A 24660-nucleotide genomic window follows, 5' to 3' on the forward strand; every position below is an offset into this window, starting at 1 on the left:
AAACAGCATTGCTTGTTGTTCCACTCACCTGTGGCTGTCTTCGGTTACTGCACGCTTCACAAAAGACAGGAAATCACAGCAGAAGTTCATACACACCGTCGGCCTCCAGCAGTTGTATTCATTCTGTTAAAAAGACAAGATTGACGGAGTGGGGATATTTTCCAGCACATACATGCTGTTTTTTATTCTAGTATTACAGCAAACCTTGATGAGCTGTGAGATTTTGGAGATGTGAAAGGTCTCCACAGAAACCACGACTCCTTCATGATCCCGAAAACCTGCCACGACGCGAGGGACCCCTGGAAGGAAGGACTGGGCCCACCACTTCAGCAGCTTGAACCTGAGGAAGAGGAGGAAACCTTCAGCATGCAGAAGGCAGCAGAGTGAAGCATGGGGTGACTGGCGGTCTGTTCCACCTGTGGAGGTTGCTGCGCTGCTTGGGCGTGCAGATCTCTGCGGATGTCTTCAGCTCGATGTAACAGGTGGGAGGAGCCGGAGCGCTGGGATCTTTATCCCGACAGTCCACCTCGCCGGAGAACAGAAGTCTGTGATCGGCGAGTCGGGTCTGTACGACGGTGCAGAAGGCTTCGTTGGTGTTCACCACTCCGTCGGGGTCAGGAGCACTGTGGACGTTATCTACGGGGACGAACAAAGGTGAAGCGTTATCACTTTAAATGCCTGCTAATCCCTTTTATAGGATCTGAGTTTGTGTGTTAGAGGCAACACCTCATATCTGTCTAATCAGACTAGTATGGAGGCCTTATCTGCCCAAAGAGAAAAACGGAGGAACCGTTTGATATGTTCTGAATCATACAAATACAAGTTGAAGATATGAGATGGAAAAAAGTCTGGCTTCTTAAGTAAAGATTTCAGAAAACATTTCACTACTTTTCCAGAATGACTATTACTAAAGTCAAATCTGTGAGTGATTAGTTGACGAACTATGTAGAATGATGACTTGGTATTTAATTGTTTTCAGCTAAAGACTCAACATTCTAACCTAATCATGACCTTATATCTCATAGATCTGGGTCAAAGGGCTGGTATCATCTGGGGGCAGTAGTTTGTTTGTTAGTTGGTCCATTTCTACCCCCCCCCAAAAAAAACATCTGCTGGATTGTGAGTGATGCCAAAACTAAAAAAATACTCAGAAAGTGTGAGCGAGCTGAATGACTACCGACCAGTGGCGCTCACTTCACACCTGATGAAGACGCTGGAGCGGCTCCTCCTCCATTTGGGCAAATGTTGGGGTGGAGGATGCTGTGCTGTACGTCCTCCATCGAGCCCACTCACACCTGGACAAGGGAAGCGGCACTGTGAGGATTCTTTTTATGGACTTCTCAAGTGCCAGCCCCCATTACTGTGCGGAAAGTTACAAAGGATGGAGTGGACTCGTGTCTGGTGGACTGGATCTCCGACTACCTCACTGACAGACCACAGTGTGTCAGACTGAAGGACACCACATCTGACCCTGTGGTCAGCAGCACAGGGGCCCCTCCAGGGACAGTGCTGGTCCCTCTCCTCTTCAGCCTGGACACCTCGGACTTCTGTTACAACTCAGAGCTGTGCCACATACAGAAGTACGCAGATGACACAACCATCATGGGGTGTATCAGGGATGACAGAGAGAGTGAGTCCAGGAGTCTGGTGGACGACTTTGTTGTCTGGTGCAGAGAAAACCACCTGCAGCTCAACGCCTCTGTGACGGAGCGATGGCGTCACTAGCCCAAGTTAGTGGGCCGGTATGCTGACGTGGCACACGCCAACGCGGCGCACCCGCCGCGTAGCACACACACACACACACAGGACACACACATACGTACACCCATTTACAAACGTTACCATAACCTGCACACACCTCATCCTATTTCACTTCCTGCTGTTAAGTATCGTGACCAAGGGTGCACACTTGCAGCGATTCTCTCTCTCTCGTCCATACACGCACACACGCACACACGCACTCACACACACACACACACACACACACACACTCACTCACACTCACCATCCCTTGCAGTGGTGGGCAGCTGGCTGGAATGCACCAACATGGTGATGGGCAAACCCGGGCCATACCACCAGCCGGCTTAAATGGTTTGGGCCCGCGCGGTTTGCCAGTCACATGACACGCATTATTTCATTATTTTTCCTTTAAAAATTATTCCTGGGATTGATGATGGGTTATTGTGGGAAACCCTACCCCTGGCCCCTGACTAATCATTTTGTGTTTCCCATAGCAGGGGTGAACTGGGGTGAACTGGGGTGAAACTGTTTGTGTAGAATAGAAAACCATGTTTATGTACGCCCAGTGGGAGGGGCTTGGCCTTTAAAACCGAGGGCTCTGGGCCTGATTGGAGTGTGGGAGTAGCTGGAGTTTGGAGTCGGGGTTGGAGGTATTGGCAGTGTTGGTCTGTGAATTTTTTTGAAAGCTGGAGTTAAAGGAGAACTGGTGTGTATGTAGTCCTGTAGATTTGTATATAGAGTTTTTATTTTCTTTGCTTATTTTTTGTACAGTTGGGTTTTTGCACTTTTTTTGCACTTTGGAGAGGCCTGATAATAAATTTAAAACCACAGCTGACGACTACACCATTGTTTTCTCCCCGTTTGGGAAAGTTGTTGGGTGGACCCCGCGACAGCCTCAAAGACAAAGGAACTGGTCATAGACTTCAGGAGATCTGGACCATGCCCGCGACCAGTTCTGATTGAGGCACATGAGGTAGAACTTGTAGAGAACTACGAGTACCTTGGGCTGTGGCTGGACAACAAGTTGGACTGGACACGTAACACAGACGACCTGTACAAGAGGGGACAGAGCAGGCTGGACTTCCTGAGGAGGCTCCGGTCGTTCAACATCTGCAGGAAACTCCTGCAGATGTTCTACCAGTCGGCGGTCGCCAGCGTCCTTTTCTATGCCGTGGTGTGCTGGGTCCCCACATGTGAACAGGGTTTATGGATCTTAATATTATAAAAACAAAAACTTCCATGAATGTATTTTTGTCATCACCTACAATGAACTGAAATGAAATGAAAAATACTTTATTTATCCCAGAAGGGAAATTCAATCTTGTAAAAGCTCACTTTCTCTCCCTTCTTTTTTTTTTTAATCAATACAACACATATTCCACACAACAACAATCACTCAGTCAGTCAACCGTCAGTCAGTCAGATTTGTTTTTTAAGGTGATTATTATTATTACAATCCACCACCTTTTTGTTTTGCGGCAGAAATGGACCGACGAAATGTCAAAGTAAATGTATTTAGAGGTATAATGATGAAAAGTTAGAGCTTCTCATTCAGTTTAAATCACAATACCACTGTTTTGGGATTTAAATTAATGTAGACCTGAGGAACACTGAACTATGACAATCCACCAACTAACTGTCAAAGCTGATGTGTTTATCCATCCATCATCTCTACACCTTAATCCTCACCAGGGTCATGGGGGGCGGAGCCTATCCCAGCTGCCTCAGGGTGAAGACAGGTTCACCTGGACAGGTAACCAGTCTATCACAGGGCTACACTTAGAGACAGACAACCAAGCACACTCACATTCACACCTACGGACAATTTACAATCACCAATTAACCTCAGCATGTTTCTGGACTGTGGGAGGAAGCCGGAGAACCCGGAGAGAACCCACGCTGCACGGGGAGAACATGGAGACTCCACGCAGGAAGATCCCGGGTGTCCTCACCGGGACGCCAACCGGCGACCTTCTAGCTGTGAGGCGCTAACGGTGCTAACCATCGAGAACCTGCAGCCCTGATGTGTTCATTGAGAGGTATAATTCTGACTGATCAGTTGTTGCACCAATCAGATTCACCCACCTGCACACATGTACTGCTCAAACTTGTATCCCCAGTACATCATCTCTTCGTGCCTCTCGGTCCGGTTCTCCCGTTCCCTCTGAGCAGCTTCCGTTTCCACCTCGCTGATGTAAATGGTGCCTCTGAACTTGGTGGCCGCCAGCATCCAGCCCTCTCTGGTCTCATACGGCGTGGTCAGCAGCTTGGTCAGGTGTCCTCGCCACGTCACAAAGTCCACATCTAAAGCACTGAGAAGAGAAGAGGTTGACCAAAGAACACGTGTCCAGCAGGCAGAGCTGTGGTTAACGGTGGACGGGTTTAACGCTAAACATCCATTTATCTGTGTTGGTTCTGTGGTGGACTGGACCTGAAGAAATAAGTGTAGAAACCATATACATATTAGGATGTAAAAATGTGAAATACAGTTTTAGAACTGCCTAAATACCTGTTTTTATTAACAAATAGTAGTTATATTTTTGCATTCACCTGTGGGTCATTTAACGTCAATCCACCCAGATTTCAGAACTTCTCCCAGTTTCTGTCATGTATTTAAAAAATAATGTTAAAAAAAATCCTGTAAAAACTTCTACCTAAACCATGAAGTCCTGCAAAATCCTACAGCTCCACTCCAAATCCCTTCTGAGTCAGGGGTTTTTGAAAATAGGCCCTCTGTGTTTTATTTTATAACTTCAGCGGTTGTTTTAAAGCATATTCAGAGCCTCCCCACGTTGCTCATTTATCACCGGTTTGGCAGATTTCTTACTGAATACCTCAGAAACCTCAAGAAAAAGTGAAAACTTGTCATGTCAGAATTAAAATAATAAAAATCAAAAATTTATCACCAAAATGAAAAATCCTTAATTTTCAAAATGTAAAATCTTCACAAATATTCACTTGATTCAAACCAAATTTCTGCTGTGGGTAGAAACAACTGAGTGTTGTCAAATCAAAATGTCATTTGGTGCAACAAAAATTTTAAATCCTAAAATTAGCTTCAGTGCTGGAAAATCCCGTTTTTAGGATATTTTAATTGCTTTTTTGTTTTTTTCAGGAAGCACTGTTTTAATTTCTTTGATACTTTTTGAAGGGAAATTCTTCACATCCACTGAAAACATATTCCAAATTAAAGATGCTAAAGTAAGTGAATATTTTTGTTGATATAAATTTTTGAAAATTAAAGATTTTCGTTTTGATGCTAAATGATAGACTTTTGTTATTTAAATTTCTGTAAAAAAAATATATATATATATTAAAACATCTGCATTAGATATTGACATGATTACAAGTTCCAATTTTTTCTTGAGGTTTCTGGGATATTCAGTAAAAAAAATATTAAAACATCTGCATTAGATATTGACATGATTACAAGTTCCAACTTTTTCTTGAGGTTTCTGGGATATTCAGTAAAAAAAAAAATAAAAAATCTGCCAAATCCAGTGAAAAAGCAGCAACGTCAAGGCTGGAACTCTGGAAATAATGTTGCATGGAGCTAAAACTTAGCTTCATGAAATAAAGTGTCTGTAGGTAAAGAATCAGCTGATTCTGAGCAGGTCAGGAGGAAAACGTATTATTAGATGTGGTTCATTTTATTCAATGATCCACATCAGTGAAGGTGTTTCCAACAATAAAACGCCTGCACTTCAGATTTCAGATTAGTGATGAAGAAGCGTTTCGTCTTTGGGGATTTACCAACAGCAGCTCTGGCAGGAGATGAACTTTCCCTAAAGGTCTCTGCTGAAACACGGACACTGAACGTCCTCGCTGTTGAACATTAATTGAGTCCTGGATGCTTTCTGCTCAGCGAGGTGTCCAGGGGCCACTGGAGGCCAAAGGAAAGAAACCAAGTCAGTCATTTAGCAGTAACAGTTGCTAAGTCCTTACCAAGGCGAGGCTGTGGTCATCCTCGTGGTCAGCTTTGATCTATTGGCTATGACCCAGCGGAGGATGTGGCTCAGCTTCTCCTTCACGCTGTCATCTCTCTTTATGAAGCGGTCCTTGTATCCGTCCCTCAGGTTGAAGTTCGGGTTTCTATCAGGTTCCACATAGTATCTCATCTGTCTGCTGTCATTGAAGAATCTGCGTTCAGAGTCGAGGGAAAAGTTCCCCACTTCCACCGGCTGTTTGTACACAGGAAAGTCCCGCTCATAAAGCTCCCTTCTGGTGCTCAAAGCCCGAGAGTTCTGCGGGTTTTTCTCTGCAGCCAACTCGGACTGATGCTGCCGGTGGTTGTTTGGTCTGAGGCGTTGATTCTCGCAGCGGTTCCTTCCTCTGTCTCCTCTTTCTCTGTCGTATGCTGAGTGGCGGCTGTGGTAGCTGGAGTTGGGACTGCGGGATCTGTAGTGGTCCATTTCTGAGTAAAACGGACAAAAGTGATTATTCCGAGGCTCTAAATAGTCGTGTTCTCCTGCAGGATAGTCCAACAAAGTGCTGCATGCAGGCGTGCTGTCACTGTCCAGGTCCTTGCATTTTTAAAATAACAATAATAAATAATAATCCTATTTTTAGTCATGTGCAATCACTACGTGTCTGTGCAATAACACAATGTAGAACTCTATTTATTACACTGCATGCTTATATTTCTGTTTTCCTAGTACAATGTATATTTTTTTACAGTTTATGTTTATCTTAAATTTCTTTACTGTCTAACTTTCTAAGACTTTGAATGGGACTAACTGTAATGGAAGCAGGTTCTCCCTGAGAAACAATAAAATATTGTGATCACATGCTACCTACCTGCACAGGTTAGACCGTGTACCCATCACCTACATTTAATGCTTCCAGTGATATTTTTTTCTCTATATATTACAACACTCTTCTGTATCTTTTTATTTATTTTTTTAAGTCTGAGTGAGTATTAATTGTAAATCTTTTTCAGGCTCACGCTGCACACATCACTGTAGACTTTGGGTTGCTTGTCTATTCTATGACGAGCCTGCTCTTTTACTTCTTGTAATGTTGACGCACTTAGTTTGTGGCATTTTCTTGCGTGGAATCAATTCACTTTAAATGAGAAGATCTGCGCAAATAACGCAACAGCTGCGTGCACGTCCAGTCCTAACACAAAGATGCAGTTAGACTTGGTGTGTTCCTGTAGGTTTCCATATGCAGTCGCCGTGTGCTTGCAACGTGCATTTTCTTGTCCTGAAAAATATGGTTATAACTAATTTACAGGTAAAAAAAATTCAGACCAACCTCTTAGCCAGCCAAAGTAGCAAAGCTAATGCTAACTTTCTGGTAATGTTAAATCAACCGCAGCGACAAAACAAAGTAAACATAAATTGCAGCGTCCTTTCCGATTAACACAAAACTTAAATGGAAAATGAGAGAGGAAATAACCACAGATTGAGGGAAATAACAAATGAATGCGTTTGGTCCACCGGCGGGGCAGCTAGCTAACTAGCATCGCATGCTAACAACAAACCTGACGCTACTTCCGGGTGTAGTTTTAATCCAATCCGCTCGGTGGAAGCCACGACACTTCCTCCGGTTCATCTCTGAGGAACTGTCTGCAGGAGACGTCGGACGCTTCCGCTTGGAGCTGTGAAGGCGGTGTGCGGCTGGGTGGGACCAAAGTAATGTGGAAACTCAGTGTGACTGCCTTTAGCGAGCAGGTAAGAGCTCTAGACAACTCGCTCAAACACCTGAACGGCGTTAGCTAGCTGCGTTAGCTTAGCTGCCTCAGAACTTCAGCTGCCGAGCCGGTGGCCGAACCAGAGAGATCGAGACAGTCTGAATGAAAACTACACCAAAAACAGCGTTTATTAAAAGCAGCGGAAAGGTAACAGATCCGTCCAACAGAATTCAGCAGCGGTAGGGCTGCTGCTGGTTGTTTGGTTGTTAAAACCCAAATAGAAATCTGTGCTGCGTTCACTGTCGTGTCAAAAAATGGACAAGTGATCGTCTGCTCAGTTCAGACACACAGATCAGCAAATGATGTCTAGTGTCATGATCCTCATGTGTCTGCGGTATTTTAGCTGATTTATGCTCGAGATGATGAACAAATCACTTCCTGAAGTCACTTTAAAGGACCAGTTCAGCTCCTAAAATGTAGTTTTCCACTCGGAGATACTGATTGAGCCCCAACATGGTGACTGGCATGCTATTAATTCACCAGAATGACTTGATTTCATTCATGAGGATATATTATAGTGCAAAGATTATAGCTCATTTGATAATTGCAAAAGAGAGAACCCATCTGTAAATCATGTTAAATACAGAATAAACAAGAATGCTAGAAATGGCAAACAAACACAACTTAAGACTGTAAACAATACCTGTGATTGTCCTGAATATCTGGCCTGATGACGCTTTAAACTGCAAACATTTTCTTGGTCACAATTATAAGACTATAAGAAACGATAAAGCTTCACAGAGACGTGCTTTTTCTCAGCTGTGTGTATTTTCACATGATGAAGGTTTAACAAGAAGCACGCAGTCAGCTTTTGGCAGACAGTCGTAAATTTGTGACGCGAGAAATTGACTGTCTGGATAAACGGTCATGGTTTCTCCTCCAGGTATGAACAGGAAACGGGCTCTGATTTCAGACGCTTTCAAGGTGAAGAAAAGAAGAAATGGCCCAGAACAGTTTGGAGCTGATGCTGATGGAGATGGTACGTCCGGCTCCTAAAAAGCTAATTATAGTTTTACTGAGAACTCATTAAATGATGCAAAATTCACACTTGGCTCCATTTTTTTCACCTGAAAGGACCAACTGACATTAGGTCCACCCTGGAGTACCTCATGACTCTGTTTCCCAGGAAACTCTTCAATGATGCCTTACCTCAAATTGTGCTGAAGCACCAACTCTACAGCATTCACCACGACAAGACTCTGGTGGACAAGGAGGTGGTAAGATGGCCGTTGCAATGTTGTATGTTTGATTGACCATTTCTGTGGATCTAAATGCAAAAACACAACCAGTGTCACCTCTGTGCTACGCAGAATAAACTGCGTGAACGCGGAGAACTGCTGATGTTCCAGCTCGGCTTTGACGCAGAAGCTTTTGGGCTGGTTTTTGCTTTGGACTACAAGACCAAAGTTCTGGCCGGAGAGGAGGGCAAAGTGACGCGAGCAGCAGTGGAGAAGTTCTTGGAGAAAGCCGTTTCCTCTTGCACGGATCTGAGCTTCAGCAAGGACAAGATGCTGACGGAGTTTCTGTTCACGGACTCTGAGATAACGTATGAAAGATAACCGCCCGTTTCACGCTTTTTAAGTTTCACTCTTGTGTCATACTGCAGCAAAACAATCCAGATTCCTTTTGATGAATCATTAATCAAACTAAAACACAACTCGGGCTGCAGGTGGCTCAGTGGTTAGCACCGTGGCCTCACAGCTAGAAGGTCGCCGGTTGGTGTCCCGGTGAGGACACCCAGGATCTTCCTGCGTGGAGTCTCCATGTTCTCCCCGTGCAGCGTGGGTTCTCTCCGGGTTCTCCGGCTTCCTCCCACAGTCCAGAAACATGCTGAGGTTAATTGGTGATTGTAAATTGTCCGTAGGTGTGAATGTGAGTGTGCTTGGTTGTCTGTCTCTAAGTGTAGCCCTGTGATAGACTGGTTACCTGTCCAGGTGAACCTGCCTTCACCCTGAGTCAGCTGGGATAGGCTCCGCCCCCCCGTTACCCTGGTGAGGATTAAGGTGTAGAGATGATGGATGGATGGAAAACACAACTCAGTCTAGTTAAACATTACAAACAAATTGCTGCTGCTGAGATTTATTCAAACTATTTACATTTCCAGTAGATGTCTATGAAAGTGAATGTTGGGGGAAATGTGCGTGAAGTTATGGACAAGATCTTCACAGTTTTTAACTTGATGTTCATGTGCAGCCAAGAAAACAGAGAGGACACAGTTCAACTTTGATCTACAGGTTTACAAGAAGTTAAGAAGTGTTGCACCTAAATGTGAAGCCCCAGCTTGTCTCGGTGATGTTGACAGGTCAGCACATGCTTTCTTCTCCCACCACCCAGGCAGCTGGTGAAGTCAGGGGTCCTGACTGTGAGGGATGCAGGCAGCTGGTGGCTTTCTATTCCCAACTCCGGCAAATTCACCAAGTACTTCATACAAGGTGGGTTTATGTCCCGTTCACTTTTCTCCATTTTGTTGCAGGACTTTTCACACGCTACCTGCAGGACTGTTTGTTTCTAACCGTGTCACCACTTCTCTGGTTAGGCCGTAAAGCCGTGCTCGGCATGGTGAAGAAGTCCAAGTACAGCGAAATCCTGAAGGCAGATATTGAGGAGCGACGGACGACTTCACAAGTGAAATTCCACATGAAGTACCACATCCATGACATTGTTGGAGCAGAGCTGGTGGAGAGGTAGTACCAGTTTGTACAAGTACTGGATGCTGTTAATGATAAAAAACGCTCCTCGTTTCTGATCCTCACAGTTCAGTAGCTGCAGGTTTTTTTTTCTCTTGTGGTTTTTGTCAAAATGTCTGACCTATTTTATGTCTTATTCAGGCCTCTGGGGAATCCTGCACTTTGACTTTACTGAACACACCTCATTTGTTTGTTCCTTTCAGCATACCTACCACTTCGGGCACATTACTGCGATTTGTGGATTCCTGAGCTGCTACGAGGCTGACAGTCATCAGCCGGGGAGTGAACGGGGATGAGAAATACACAAGGCATTAGACGACTGTTAAAAAAAGTGTTTGAATGAGGTTTGACTGGATTAATTTAGCTGCAGGTGTCTCAGTGGTTAGCACCGTTAGCTCCTCACAGCTAGAAGGTCGCTGGTTCACATCCCGGTGAGGACACCCGGGATCTTCCTGCGTGGAGTCTCCATGTTCTCCCCGTGCAGCGTGGGTTCTCTCCGGGTTCTCCAGCTTCCTCCCACAGTCCAGAAACATGCTGAGGTTAATTGGTGATTGTAAATTGTCTGTAGGTGTGAATGTGAGTGTGCTTGGTTGTCTGTCTCTAAGTGTAGCCCTGTGATAGACTGGTTACCTGTCCAGGTGAACCTGCCTTCACCCTGAGTCAGCTGGGATAGGCTCCGCCCCCCCGTTACCCTAGTGAGGATTAAGGTGTAGAGATGATGGATGGATTAATTTAAGGTTTCAGATGTAGACTCTGTGCCAAATGTATGACCAACCCTTGTGGGTTGATGAACAGTCACTTTTGTTGACATGACCCTGTGAGGTTTTGGTTGATCTTGTCTTAAAGATGAAATGTTTCTTTCCCTTAAATGTCACACATTACTCATCATAATTACTATCTGCACCTGCCAAAGTGTCCAGAAAGTAGCTCAGTTTTATATTTCTGGTACTGAAATTGTCCATCTGAATCAGATGTGTACATACTCCCTCAGGGTTCCGTGGCCCAATAAATCCAATGAACAACTCTAATCTGTTGAATTAATCATTTCTATGGTAACAGTCATAAAACTTTGCCTTTTTATAACGTTATATTTAATTCAGCAGACGAAGAGGGACAGAAGCTCGTAGAAACCACACAGCTGACAGAATAATTCCTGACGCGTCTTCCACGTCAGTCACTGCATGTTGGCTCTCATTAAAACTGACAACACGCTAAGTGGACACGTAGACGGAGCATTTCACCTGCTAGATGTGACAAGTGTCTGTAAATAAATGGCATTTTAATTATCTGGGCTTGTCTGTTTTCCAGAGCAAACACGAGCTGTCTGCAGTTAAGTGAGTCGCTAATACTTTGGTTGTTTTTGTGTTGAATTAAAGGAAAACTGTGGTCGCACCGTGTGACAAACACGCAGCAATACGTCTGTTTTACAGGAATTTATTGGCTTTTTCAAAAAGTGACAATAGCTTTTATCCATAAAACTAAAGAGTCACAACATTGGCTTGAATTAAAGCACAGCTTGATGTCTGAATACAACACGGATGAACTTAACCCCTGATCTAGTAGTTCAAATACATCTTGTAAATAGGCAAAAAATATAACTGTAGCAATTCTAATCTTAAGTTTTCAGTATATGATGCACATACATGCTGTCAGCATTAATTACAAAAAGCTAGGCTTGTAGGGAGATTAAGGTAGCGTTAACTGCAGAGGTAATAAACAAGGGATATTCATAGTGTTAGTTAACAATACAGTGAGTGAGTGAGATACAAAATAGTCAAATCACATGATTATAGCAAAAAGATGAGTACACTGTTGACTACACCACGACCGACAGTAGCTCTGTTACCGCTGTTAGCAGGCGTAGATGCTCTTCTTAGTGACATTGCTTAGCCAGTAGTGATGCTAAAGAAAGTAAAACGTGCTGCACAAAAAGGATAAATGCCCACAGAGCATTAATGGTGCTCTTGTTCCCCATCACCAAAACACCTGAACGTTTCTAATCCCACATGTCATCAAGTTTTCAGATTTGCACTCCTGGGCAGCGTTACAGTCGATACGCTTCTGGGGGAAACATTGCAAAGAGGAAAGAAAGATGTCCTAAACGTGACCGGTCCAATTGGAGCCAAATGCATAAAATACTGGATCGTTTAGATTTTTCAGGGATTAATAGCACTGTTGGTGTCTGCAGTCTGGATTTTCAGTATGTTTCAGGTGTCATTCGATCCGTGAGAATCAATGAACATGAATCGTACTAGGACTGAAAACTAACTACTGGCAAAGAGGTTCTGGTACATGAACAGTCATTCGAGGCAATAAGAACTTCACAGATGGTTACTTCAAGCTCCTTGCAGACAGTGTGATGACACAACTACCGTCACAACGAGAAAGTGAACTCGGGGCTTGGGAATGCCGTCGATCGAGGAGCTGAACGAACAGCGGCTCTCAACAGCAAACTGCCGGCTGTGTTTTGGAGGTGTGAGACAAATGAACAAAGGTTTTTCTGTTCAGCTAAAATGCAGCGTGTGTGCAGGATGTATTTGGCAAAATTTCTTCCACTCAAAACAAACAACCAAGACTGTAAACAAAAAAAAGGTGGACAACCGGTGGAAGAACAAATCGAAGACATTCCACGGTCCATTTTTACAAAACATCCAATCCATTTTAGAAGGCCTCAAGAAATTCATAGTCTTGTCTATACAGTATACATTGTTAGGAAAGAACTAGGGTCTATGGTAGTCCAAGCCCTTCTCCTAAAGCTGACTATGTTCAATTTTTCATGGAAATGGTTGGTATAACTGCTGTAGCTACACTCATGGAAGGACAGAATCTGAAGTACATGGTTTTTGTGTGTATACTGGTGTGTTTCTCCTGTGTCTTTAGCCACCCTCACCACTAGCAGCCACGTTCCCCTGTAACTGTTCCAGTGGAGGCAATCTTAGAGGAGGGTGCACTTCTTCCGGTTCTTCTTGACGGGCGGAGGGCACAGGACGGCCCGGATGGCCTCGTCGAACACAGTTTTAAGGCCACGTTGGGTCAGGGCTGAGCACTCCAGGTACTTGACGGAACCTGAGGAGAGCACAGAAAAGGACACAGGTTTATTTCTGGAATGTTTCCCTCTTTTACAAACTCGATTTTAGCCTGAGAAAACTCTGAAGTTGTTACCAATCTCTTTGGCCATGGCCAGTCCTTGGGGATAGGTGATGGGAGACAGTTTCTTCTCCTTCAGCTTCTCCGTGGTGTCCTTGTCATCTCTCAGATCCAGCTTGGTGCCCACGAGGATGATGGGAGTGTTGGGACAGTGGTGTCTCACCTCAGGGTACCACTGCAGGAGACAACAGTGACAGGACGGGGACATCAATGTATGTCTGTCTTGGACGTCTTGTTTATTAAGTGCTGGCAATTGTAGGGCAGCAAATAATGATTATTTCCATTATTAATGAATATGCTTGTGCTTTGACAGAGGAGAGGCAACTTTTTGAATCACCAAGTACTTCATGGAAAGATGTTTTGGCCACGAGTCGGGCTGGACAACACGCTAAGACACAATCAGAATTTAAGTTCTGGTGAACTTGTTAGCAAAGTTTATCCATCAGCCATAATATGAGGTCATGCTTGTTTACACTTAAAGCATGTCATGACCTCCTGAGCGAGACGCCCGGCTCTGTTTGGTGCTGGCCCGGTTCTGTTCAGTGGGTTTGTGACGGAGTGTGGAGATGCCACCGTGGGAGCAGTGAGAGTGAACCCTTCCAGTAAAGTTGTGGTCTTGAAAGCCAAAACAAAACGTCATTTGGCAGAGCTGAGGGGAAGTGCAGAGTCAAATAATCATTTCCTGTTGGTTTATCGCCAAGAGAAACTCCCTCAGCATACAAGCAATCACATGACCCACGTTTTATATGGGAAAAAAAACATATTGATTATTGAACTTTCTTCACATTTAAACTAAAATAAGGTTTGTGAAACGGTTTCAGCTTGTTATTGTGAAAATATGCTCAAGCTACAAGGGTCCTGCCACTGAGAGCAACTTCACCTTTAATCTGTTCCCTGGTGATGCTGCGACACGTAGCTGACCACCACCACCTCTGATAGCTACAAGTACAAGATACTGTCGCTCTCATAAAGTCACCTGGTGATTACAGAATACAAGGACCTGATTATTAAATTAAAGCTGAGTTTGACCATCTGCCATGTTGCCCATTTGTCTTATAATGAACAAACCGTTACTAAACATTAGACTTCAGAACTATTAAGAGTGCAGAAGCTCCACGGACATGTTTACGTTCTGTGTGAACTAATGGACAATGTGTGGTGACTGCTGATTAGCCTGAGGGGTGAGAAGGTCACAGCTAGCTCATTTAAATATTACAGTATTACTGACTGCAAAATGTTAATAACTTCTGTAAATATTCACATTAGGACTGGACAGATCCAGGCTACGTGTGGTCGACTTGAACACTGTGGGCAAACTGCTTTTCTTTTTTAGCGATTAGCACACATCACACTGTGCTTATGCCAGCTTGTTTTATTTTTACCCCAATGCTTTAGTCTTAGAAAAAAAATAGCTGACTGACTCCACTTTGCCAAACATTTACCATCTTCTCTGCTATAAGGATGAACTGCTCCTTTGCCTTAATGACAGTCAGTTAAAAATGACTGTCTAGAAGGTGATCTGAAGATTTATCAACACTAACAATAGCTGGTAGCTGCTATTTTCCATCATGTTGTTGATCTTTCAGGAAACAAAACCGCATTGTTCCAGGAAGTTTATTAGTTACGTGGAGGTTTAGATTAGGTTTCCACCTAAACTGGTTTTCAAGTTATGTCAAAGGCTAATTGAAGCTCTGCTCCGACTGAGCCACACTGACACGCTTTCCCTTCCAGTCGCTGCTCACCTTGGCACGGACGTTTTCAAACGAGGCAGGACTCACAAGCGAAAAGCAGATGAGAAACACATCCTGGTAAGACAAAGAAAACAAAGCAATCAGAGCCCACAGCAGTTGTCTCCTGTTAAGAACATTAGAGGAAGAAAAAAACAGTCCCGTGTTAACAAAGGTGTGTTGTTGTCTTTCCTTTTAACTTCCTCATTCATTCTCGTAACCCAAACTTTCCAAATGGATTATGTAAGGAGAATAACAAGCAAAACATAATACGGCATTGTCTGACTGCCTTCTTATTGTACCGTCTGTGGGTAGGAAAGTGGGCGGAGTCTGTCATAGTCTTCTTGTCCTGCTGTATCCCAAAGGCCCAGGTTCACCGGCTTCCCGTCCACCATAACATTGGCAGAGTAGTTGTCGAACCTGACAGAAATGACGACATGTAAACGAGCCAAACTCATCAGGCTGAAGATACACTGATAAAATAATAGTAGTATGTCAAAGTGTGACAGGGAGCAGACACAAAATTGAAATGGAAATCAATTTTTTAATTGATCTGTTGTGCCCTCTGAATTGAAAATGATTCATCCTCTGGCAGATGTGGCTGCTGAGCCCATCCATGCCACAGTGACAGTGATAGAAATCAGTACAGTTGGTCCAGAATCTGATAAGGTGCAAGCTTTTCGCATAACTTCCTTCAACATCTTTATTTGCCGGAGTCTTATTTACAGTTCACGGCAGCCACTGTAATCTTTTCTGCAAGCTACTAAATTTCCATCTTGAAAAGCAAGTGAAGAATGAGCTGCCACCTTAACAATCATGCAGTGACTGTGTAGGAAACAAGGGTGGAGACGAATGACGGGCGCTTGGCTCACATAAATAAATAAATACACTCTGCACTGCAGTCTCAGATACTCACACTGTGGGGATGTACTCTCCAGGGAAGGCATTGGTGGTGTAGCTGATGAGCAGACAGGTCTTACCCACAGCTCTGGAAGGGAGAAGAGATGTGTTCAGTGTTTATGGGGGGAAAAGGGCAAACTAAGGCTTTTCCTATCGTCCGATTAACCGAGATCCTGACCAGTTCACCAGGGGCATGTTAGCAGCAGTTATCCACAGTAAAAAGGCCTCCAGTGTTGGTTTTCTGATACAGTTTGTCCCAGAATTGCACATACAAACACTAAAACACCAACAAATATTCAATCAGGACCACTGGAATGATTTGATCTCATACTCTATGTGGTGCAGCCTCAGTTTTGTTTTTGCAAGACGTGCACGCAAGTTCACTAGACGAGGGCTATTTGCAAAATCTGAAACTTCAGAGGTTCCCTTTTATGTGAATTCTGTCTACTCCAAGGTTCCTCTAGTCTGCCCCGAGAATACAAGCTGTGACCCAGTCACAGGCCTATGGATGACTCTGCTGCTGTGGTATCCACCACACCCAGGATAAAAACTCATGAGTGTGTTTACCTCCCACGTATTGGTACACATCTGAGCGTCAGCCTCAGCTTGTGTGTTCATCCTGAGTCTCAAACACTGCAGTCAAACCAGCAGCATCACAGCCGACTTCTCATCATGTGAACACGCAGCAGCTTCAGCTCCTCACATTTCTCAACTGTTGAGTGATTCTTGCTAAACTCCGATTAAAAGTGCGGTGAGGAGGTTCAGTGAACTGTCCTGTGAACTGTGACTCACCCAAGTGTGAGGAAAACAATACAAGCGAGAGAAGTGAAAGATTAGCCAACCAGCTCCATGCTAGCGGTGTACTAACACAGCACCTACGTATGAGAGGAGTAGTACGCTCAACAAATGGCGAATAACTCTTATTTGTGGGGAAAAACAGTGAACTTAACGGTGATTTCCGTGTGGCTAAAATGAACAGGTAGTTAGAGCTCCGTGGCTAACTTCAGCCGTTTGGGAAAATGTGAGTGAAAATGCTTCCCGTTAGCTCGTCTGCTGACAGCCTTCCAGCGACACCCGGCCGTAAAGTTAGACACACAAAGCAGCATCAGCCCGGCTAGCTTCACTCACCCGTCTCCGACAACAACACACTTTATGGCCTGCATTGCGCCGCAGCTGGAGGAATGCTAAGTTAGCCCGGGAGCCAGCTAACGTTAGCGCAAGTCTCTCTTTCTTTGTCCGGGATTGCTCGCTGCTGAAACGTCCCAACAGCGTCTCGCTAACGGCCTTCGGTGTCGCGGCGGAGCTCCGGGGATGTGCAGCGGCCGGCGGGGAGACTTACAGCAACTTATCTCGCACTTTAACAAAACTTTACTCAGAAATTCCCTCGCAACATTCCCATGCTTTCGTGGGCTGATCTGGAAGCTATGAAGCAAAACAGCGGCCACCACCCCTAAGAAAAAAAATGAAGTTAGCCTCCGCCAGCAGATGGTGCATCCGGTGCACCGGGCCGATCCGCCCACAGAAACTCCCGAAGCCTCCTAAAAAACAAGCAGCTGGACAGTCACCGCTTGTTCTAAATACAGGATACACTTACATATATTATCAAGTAATTAGTTTTTAGAAAGATATTTAACTTTTGTTGGTATAAACTAATAATAAAACATAAAAAGTCGGACTACTTAGGGTGCGACACTGAGAGAGGAAATGACGTCAGCTCGACCACCCGATTGATTACGAGGAAGTTTGAAGTTAAGGATTTATTCCCTGGATTTGTCTTTCAGGCTGTCCTGCTAGCTCATGGTAAAGCAGTGTCAGCAACATGTTGTCACACAAGTTATTTTAAATGAGGACATACACGTATGCTGGGGCAGAGCAGACAAATAAACTAACAAAATACCTTGAACAGAACACAAAGCTGTCACATCTGCCTCTCTGGAATTACACTTTTCTCATCGTAACTGTGCTGAATGTGAAGTCTCCGGCTCCTTAAAAACACGCAAGAACTAATGAACCTAAGTTTACCTTTCAACAGTTTACCTTTCGAAACTGTGAATTTATTGAAAAGTTCAAATATACAGGCACACTTTTGCAAAAAAGAAAAAAAGTGAATATAATAGAATAGAGTAGAATGCTTTTTATTGTCGTCATACACAAAGTAAAACGAAATTAAAAGACAACTCCAGTGGTGCAAAATACAAGCATAAAAAGACAAATAAGAATATAAAATTAATATATTTACTAGAGGAGCCAGTAGGAAGTATATACAGTCAGGAATGAGCATGGTCGCAGCCAAACGGTAGCATAAATACATGGCACCGTGAACATATCCATCCATCCATTATCTACACACCGCTTTACCCTCACTAGGGTCGTGGGGGGCTGGAGTCCATCCCAGCTGACTTAGGGCGAAGGCAGGAGACACCCTGGACGGGTCGATTGTGAATATATGAGAAATATAAATAATACAAATAAATAAATATCATTATAAATAACATATAATAATTCATATAATAGATATAATATAATATATAATAATTAGAAATAACTACAATATAATATAGTTTAGTATGAATGATAAATATATGATAAATAATTCATATGCATATAAACTATGAATTTGTGTTGTATAAACATGTTAGCTACATCAGTCCCTTTGTGTACACGTTTAAGTGTGTATTTACGTTTCCTTCTTTTTTATGTGGCTATAAAGCTGAAATATGCAGCTAAGCTTGTTTGCTTGTATTAATGCTGTAATTTCATTCCTCCTGACAGTCGGAATTCGGGGCCGGTTGCCCAAGATACCTCCTACTTCCGTGTGTCACACCGCAATCGGTCCGCCCGATGACCATAACAGGAGTCGGTGGAGAAGCTGTCGGGGTGGAGCAGCTCTGCCAACACAGCCAATATGGAAAAAATGGAGCCAGCGATAGAAATATGAACTGTCACCGTTTCCTCCAGCTGACTCGGTGAACCGACGAAGCGCCGGGCCTTTATGGCGGGTCTGTCCTACTTAGTGCTCCGGTTCTCGGGCTCCGCTGGGCGGACGTACGGGGTGTTCTCCAAAGGCTTGACGAGGACTTTGTTGATATTTTTTGATCTCGCATGGCGGCTGCGAATCAGATTCCCGTATATCTACCTGGTGGCCTCGATGATGTTTAACGTCAGATTGCAGGTAAATGCTGAAACTCACCTGCTGTTTAGTGAAACCGGACACGGTGGGAGGACTTAAAGCTGCTGATCCCGGTTCAGTTGGACCGGCCCGCTGATGTCAACAAGACAACAGCTGATTTAAAGGCCTTTCATGTTCTGCAGACTTCTGCTCATGTACGGATCAGAACATTCTAACTCAGCAGTAGAACTCAAACAGTCCAGTGCGACTATAAACTTTGCTTTTGGTTGCAAATTCGGTGTTAATTCATCGATATCATCAGTTTGTGACTCGAGAGGTGTTCCCAGTGTTTTAAGGATTGACTGAATATTACATTTAGTTTTATATGCAGAAGATTCATGCTGGTGTTTGCTGTTAATCTGCCAAGTATTTTGCATATTAGTGGTTTATACGATATCAGACATAAATAACAACAACAAAAATGTTTGTTGCTGCACAAATCCAACTTATTTAATCCCAAATTCCAGCTCTCAGTTATATTAAACTGAACTAAGGTAGAAACCAGCTGTTTTTGTTTTGTTTTTTTCATTTCATTTCAGCTCAAAGATCTCAGATTATGAGCTGATCAGCTGATACTAAACATCATTTAATCAATTAAAGACTAAATATAATTGTTACAGTCTGAATGACTCTTAAACCGTCTCCAGAGCTTCAGCCTGTACTAAGATTTACTCGTATTATTTACAGTTTAACTGAGAGTTCTTATTTATCAGTACAGCTGCAGCAAGCAAGTGATTTGTTGTCCAGTATTTAATTAACCGTCAGCATGACTGATAATCAGCTACTCAGGTAAATCCTCTGATTCCACTTCTAATATTTTCTGGCTTCTTTCCTCATTTATGACAGGAAACTGACAGTCTTTGGGTTTTGAACAAAAAATATGCATTTTATTTTTAACCTTTGTCAGATATTTTATACATCAAACGGCTAATTCAATCATCGAGGCGCCAATCGACAGTGGAAGGAGTCATTAGTTGCAGCAATATTAATTCAAATGCAGTAAGTGTTTACATGGTTGATCAGGATGAAGTTACTGATGATCATGTAAGTGAGTGTTCATCAGAATTAACATGCTGAGTGCACGCTGCTAGAAGAACAGACAGAAGAATCTTCTCACACATATTACAGCTGCACAGTGAGTGATTTTGTGGGAACAGGGATTTCTGGGCTGCAGGTGGATCAGTGGTTAGCACCGTTAGCACCTCACAGCTAGAAGGTCGCCGGTTGGCGTCCCGGTGAGGACACCCGGGATCTTCCTGCGTGGAGTCTCCATGTTCTCCCCGTGCAGCGTGGGTTCTCTCCGGGTTCTCCGGCTTCCTCCCACAGTCCAGAAACATGCTGAGGTTAATTGGTGATTGTAAATTGTCCGTAGGTGTGAATGTGAGTGTGCTTGGTTGTCTGTCTCTAAGTGTAGCCCTGTGATAGACTGGTTACCTGTCCAGGTGAACCTGCCTTCACCCTGAGTCAGCTGGGATAGACTCCGCCCCCCATGACCCTGGTGAGGATTAAGGTGTAGAGATGATGGGTGGATGGATGGATGATAATTTCTACTGAAGTTTATGCCAGACAAGCCGCACACGCGTCATTTCAAAGAATCTGTTGTGACACATTTGACCTTTTTTAAAGAATATTGGGAAGAAACAGATATTGTTCTTGGACATATTGTGATTTTGAGAATTTTTTGCTTCATTTTTCAGCCCTATTATTGATGTCGTATTCCTGGATTTGCTAGATTACATCTAATATGTTCATTCTGTCTAGAGTAAAGGCAAACATTTCTGGAGCGTTAGAGGAAGAACCTCCAGACTGATCCACAGCTTCATGCCACCAGCTGTCAGAACGCTGAACTGCTGATCCAGAGATGCAAACACTTGTTTATTTAAACTGCTTTATGTTCCTGGAGAAAGGCTCTGTCATCCTGCCTGTACTGCTGTGGATGTGCAGCACCATGACAACAAACTGGATTTGAATTTAAAGTGTGTGCTGCCTGACAGATTCTTCTTCTCTGCACAGGTCCACATTGAAATCCACTGAGTCTTCGTCAGGACTCTAACCATGAATAGCGAGCGCTGCCTGGTTCCAGCCTCTGACAGTCACCGGCTGCCCCTGCACAGCGATGTGGACGAAGAGGACGCTTAACTCTGCAGGAGAAGTGACGCGGCTGGTCGTTTCCGTCGTCACAGAGCCCAGTGCCTTCGCAGGTGAAGGCAGCAGTGATGTCTGCAAAAACGCGACAGGGTGAGCAGCAGTTCTGAAGGTGGAGGTTAAAGGCGCCTTGCAGTTACTGATCCGGGAGGATTCCTCTCTCTGGACGACGGAGGATTGTTAACGTGAAACTGTGCAGCTGCTCCGACATGTTTGTCCGTCAGGCGCTCAGTGGGAACATCTCAAAAACTGGATCCATTTCACTTTAATTTAAAACGGAAATATCGTCACTGCATGTCACAAACCAGCATGTATTCATCTCCTTGGTGGCTTCAACACTTGGTGTTTGAGGCGGGTTTGTCTGTGTGAGCGGTACGTGGTCTCTTAGGTTTGTTGTAGAACACAACAGCTGCTGCTGCTGGACATCTACCAACGGGAATCACTGCATGTCTTTGTTGAGGTCGTCACACTCTCCGTTGTGTTTCTGCATATCAGCGGCACTGGAAGACGGGATAATTCTGAAAAATGTTACCTGCAAAACTTTTGTTTTTCTTTTTGTTTTTTTAGATGCATTTGTCTCGAGTTTTGATTTCTGTGGAGTATGTGGGGCTTTGAAGTGGATGTGAGAATGGTCGAAGTCTGGAGGAAATAAATCAATGAAATCACAGTTCTCAGCCTTTTCTGTCCGTGTGCCAACAGCCATCTCGTTTATTGGAGGTTTACCATAAAACCAGCTGCTTTGTCCTTGTAGCTTCACCTGGAAGTTCCTTCTAAGCGATGTGTAACATCACCTTCTGCTTGCAGGTACAACAGAGACATTCGATTTGAGAAGACAAAAAACAAACAAACAAGAGAAACGATATCCCCAAAAAAAGCGTTTATTTTGACCAGTTTTATTAGAAGATAAAAGTAGAGTTCATAAAGACCAAGAACAGAGGTAAAGGAATGAAGAGTTCATCTGTAAAAACAGATAACTCCATCTTTGTAGATTTTCAGGAAACTTGTGTTTTTTGTGGTTTGCTTGAGATGCTATCAGTCAGACTGAAGCTGAGTGGATGTGACTCAGTAGAAACGATGAAAACAGAGACAACTGAAGTTTGGTTGGTGTCGCAGGTAGACGATGGAAAAGTGGGTTTGTGAAGACGGAGTTCTCTGTTTCTGCAAGTTAACTCTTCAAATATAGAAGTATAATAACTGCCAAAGTCCTGAAAATACTGCCAGAGACTTCCATGCAGTAAACCAGCGGTCTTCAACCTTTTTTGCACCACGGACCGGTTTTAAACAAGTCATTACGCACACAACACATAATAATTGTATTGAAAAGTTTCATAAATGAATAAAATTAATTTTTATTGCTTAACATGTTCACTTTTTTCTCCTGTCTCAGTATCAAGTCTCTCCCACTTTCCAAAGCAGCTCTCCTGAGACGTTTGTTATTGACTGACGGCTTCATTTAGCAGCCGGACATAAAAACTGACAGTCAAGTGACGGGAAGACAAGCTGGTCATGTTTCAGAATAAAACACCCTGCAGACGCCGCTGGAAATAAAAATAAACCAGTAAAACGTATTTATTCTATCTGTGCGGCCCGGTACCAAATGACCCACGGCCCGGTACCGGTCCACGGCCCGGTGGTTGGGGACCACTGCAGTTCTTCGTGCACAATAAAGTTCTCAGACGTCACAGTTTCTTGTATCTGGTCGAAGGGTTTTTGTCCACTTTTTCCACTTTCAAGCAAAATTTCATTCACTTTAAACACATTTTTTTTTAATTGAACACACCTAACACAGATATATAAATAAGAGCACCTGGAGTCCTGTAAGAACTTTTTCAAAAGCTGAACCTGGACCCCTGACAGCGAGCAGGTCTGGTCGCTCCGTTGGTGTCGATCAGGGTTCAAAGAACACGAGTGAATGTTTGACGAGGATAAAATGGACTTTAATCTTATGTTGTGGCCTTCACAGTCACCAGAACCAGTACCGAGCTGTTCTGGTGGTTCAAAACCTTCCTAAGATGCTCTATGGTGGGTTTTCTGTTTAATCTTTTCTACATCATCCACCAGTCCACATGTTTGTTTTTTAACACACATTTCCTCCATCAAATTCTAGTTACAAGCGACAAGTTCTTTGCTCTGAAGTTTCAGTAAACGTGTGTCAGCTGAATATATGTATGAGATGAATCAGCCCAGACAAGAGCAGGCTGCTCAACGTATTCATTCAGCTGTTAAATGCAACATGGACGGACATATGCCTTTCTTATGATGATAGAAGATGCTTCCTCTGCTGGATGCCGGTGCTGTAATACTGTCTGTCCACACGAGGGAAGCAGGCCGCCACAGCCCTCAGCCAGTCCTCCATCAGCTGGGACCAGACCGAGGAGCTGCTGAAGCTGCCTGATGCAGCAGAGACAGACAGAGGAAAGGAGGCTGTCACATAACCACGGTTCATCTGCACAGCTGTTTCATTCAGAGCATCAACTTCACGTTCTGATTTAATGTCCCAAAATCTGCTATTTATAGTTCATGAGGTGTGTTTTCCTCCACTTTCCCCATTAAATGTGATCAATATGTGTGATTCTTCTTTAAAGTCCACACTGCAAACTTCTCCCGACCAGCCGCTCCGATGCCAGGCTGCTGCTGCTGCTGCTGCTGCTGCTGCTGCGTAAAAACCATCAGCGGTTGCCAAGGAAACTGTACTTCTCCATGTGACGGACAGACCTTCCTGCCCGCCCCTCTTTTCTGTTGAAAAAAAAAAAAAAGAGGATTTATTTCTCAGGGATTTGCCAGAGGAAATATTTTAATGGGGTTATCACAGAGGACTGGCACACAGAGATCTATAGATGGAGGATAAGTCGCGTTATCTTTACCCTGTTTTTGCCAACCGCCATTTGTACCCTTAGAATATAAAAAATGAAAAAATAAAAGGGGGGTAGAGGAATAAAGATTACAGAGTGTTAGCCTTTGGCATCTGCAGCAGTTCACATGTTTCATTTGAGTGTGAAAGAGTGATAAAACTGGGAACTGATTCATTCACAGCCGCAATGCAGCATTTGAATGGACCTCCACACAGTCACATGAAGGGAACTGTTTGTGTGGGAACTTTGAGTTTCTACAGTTTTGTAAGCTGTGAAGCCCTGAGTTTTGTTTAAAACTAAGCATTGTTTATTCTGTATTTGGATCCCCGCTAGCGTCCACAAGGTGGCTGCTGGTCTTCCTGGGGTCCGTTCACAAAACAACATTAAAATTACATCCATCTAAAATCACAGAACAACATCATTTAATATCAAAGTTAAGACAAGAAAGTTTTGAAAAAACAAAAATCAAAAGTTGTCACAGACTCACGGCAGAGAAATTAAATTCACAAAAAAAATGTTCAAGGACTGCCAGAACAAAATGTACATGTGATTCAGAGCCTTCAGCTATCAGCTCCTGTCTGATGGAATCAGCTCCCAG

General features: G+C 43.8%; 4 protein-coding genes across 5 annotated transcripts in view; 2 read left to right on the forward strand and 2 right to left on the reverse strand.

The window, feature by feature from the left end:
- The window catches only part of dxo (decapping exoribonuclease), a 9316-nt gene extending 2097 nt beyond the window's left edge, over positions 1-7219 (reverse strand). Inside the window, exons 1-6 of one of the 2 annotated variants that reach the window (XM_008303438.1) lie at positions 6997-7219; positions 5686-6154; positions 3826-4052; positions 417-636; positions 205-340; positions 29-123 (exon numbers count right to left, since the gene is read on the reverse strand). In XM_008303438.1, the coding sequence (XP_008301660.1) occupies positions 29-123; positions 205-340; positions 417-636; positions 3826-4052; positions 5686-6152 (1145 nt within the window). In that variant the 5' untranslated portion in view covers positions 6153-6154; positions 6997-7219. Of the gene's footprint in view, positions 1-28; positions 124-204; positions 341-416; positions 637-3825; positions 4053-5685; positions 6155-6537 lie in introns of both variants that reach the window. The other variant, XM_008303436.1, reaches the window with a different exon arrangement.
- Positions 7220-7348: 129 nt separating this feature from the next.
- On the forward strand, positions 7349-10465 carry whr1 (winged helix repair factor 1). The gene is made up of 7 exons (XM_008303440.1): positions 7349-7415; positions 8319-8414; positions 8510-8652; positions 8746-8981; positions 9770-9867; positions 9972-10119; positions 10326-10465. Exons 2-7 carry the CDS (start codon positions 8321-8323, stop codon positions 10369-10371), a joined length of 765 nt encoding a protein of 254 aa, XP_008301662.1. The 5' UTR covers positions 7349-7415; positions 8319-8320; the 3' UTR covers positions 10372-10465.
- A 1075-nt stretch (positions 10466-11540) lies between these two features.
- Positions 11541-17375, reverse strand: LOC103373537 (ras-related C3 botulinum toxin substrate 1-like). The gene is made up of 6 exons (XM_008303441.1): positions 17025-17375; positions 15913-15984; positions 15299-15416; positions 15012-15074; positions 13285-13444; positions 11541-13188 (listed from the first exon to the last, which is right to left on the reverse strand). The coding sequence occupies exons 1-6, from the start codon at positions 17057-17059 to the stop codon at positions 13058-13060; spliced, it is 579 nt and encodes a 192-aa protein (XP_008301663.1). The 5' UTR covers positions 17060-17375; the 3' UTR covers positions 11541-13057.
- Positions 17376-18731: 1356 nt separating this feature from the next.
- Positions 18732-21877, forward strand: smim10l3 (small integral membrane protein 10 like 3). The gene is made up of 2 exons (XM_008303442.1): positions 18732-19068; positions 21079-21877. The coding sequence occupies exons 1-2, from the start codon at positions 18889-18891 to the stop codon at positions 21097-21099; spliced, it is 201 nt and encodes a 66-aa protein (XP_008301664.1). The 5' UTR covers positions 18732-18888; the 3' UTR covers positions 21100-21877.
- The last annotated feature ends 2783 nt before the right edge of the window (positions 21878-24660 follow it).

This window comes from Stegastes partitus, unplaced genomic scaffold (genome assembly GCF_000690725.1).
Source record: "Stegastes partitus isolate 25-593 unplaced genomic scaffold, Stegastes_partitus-1.0.2 Scaffold2006, whole genome shotgun sequence".
In the NCBI taxonomy this organism is placed as follows: domain Eukaryota; kingdom Metazoa; phylum Chordata; class Actinopteri; family Pomacentridae; genus Stegastes; species Stegastes partitus.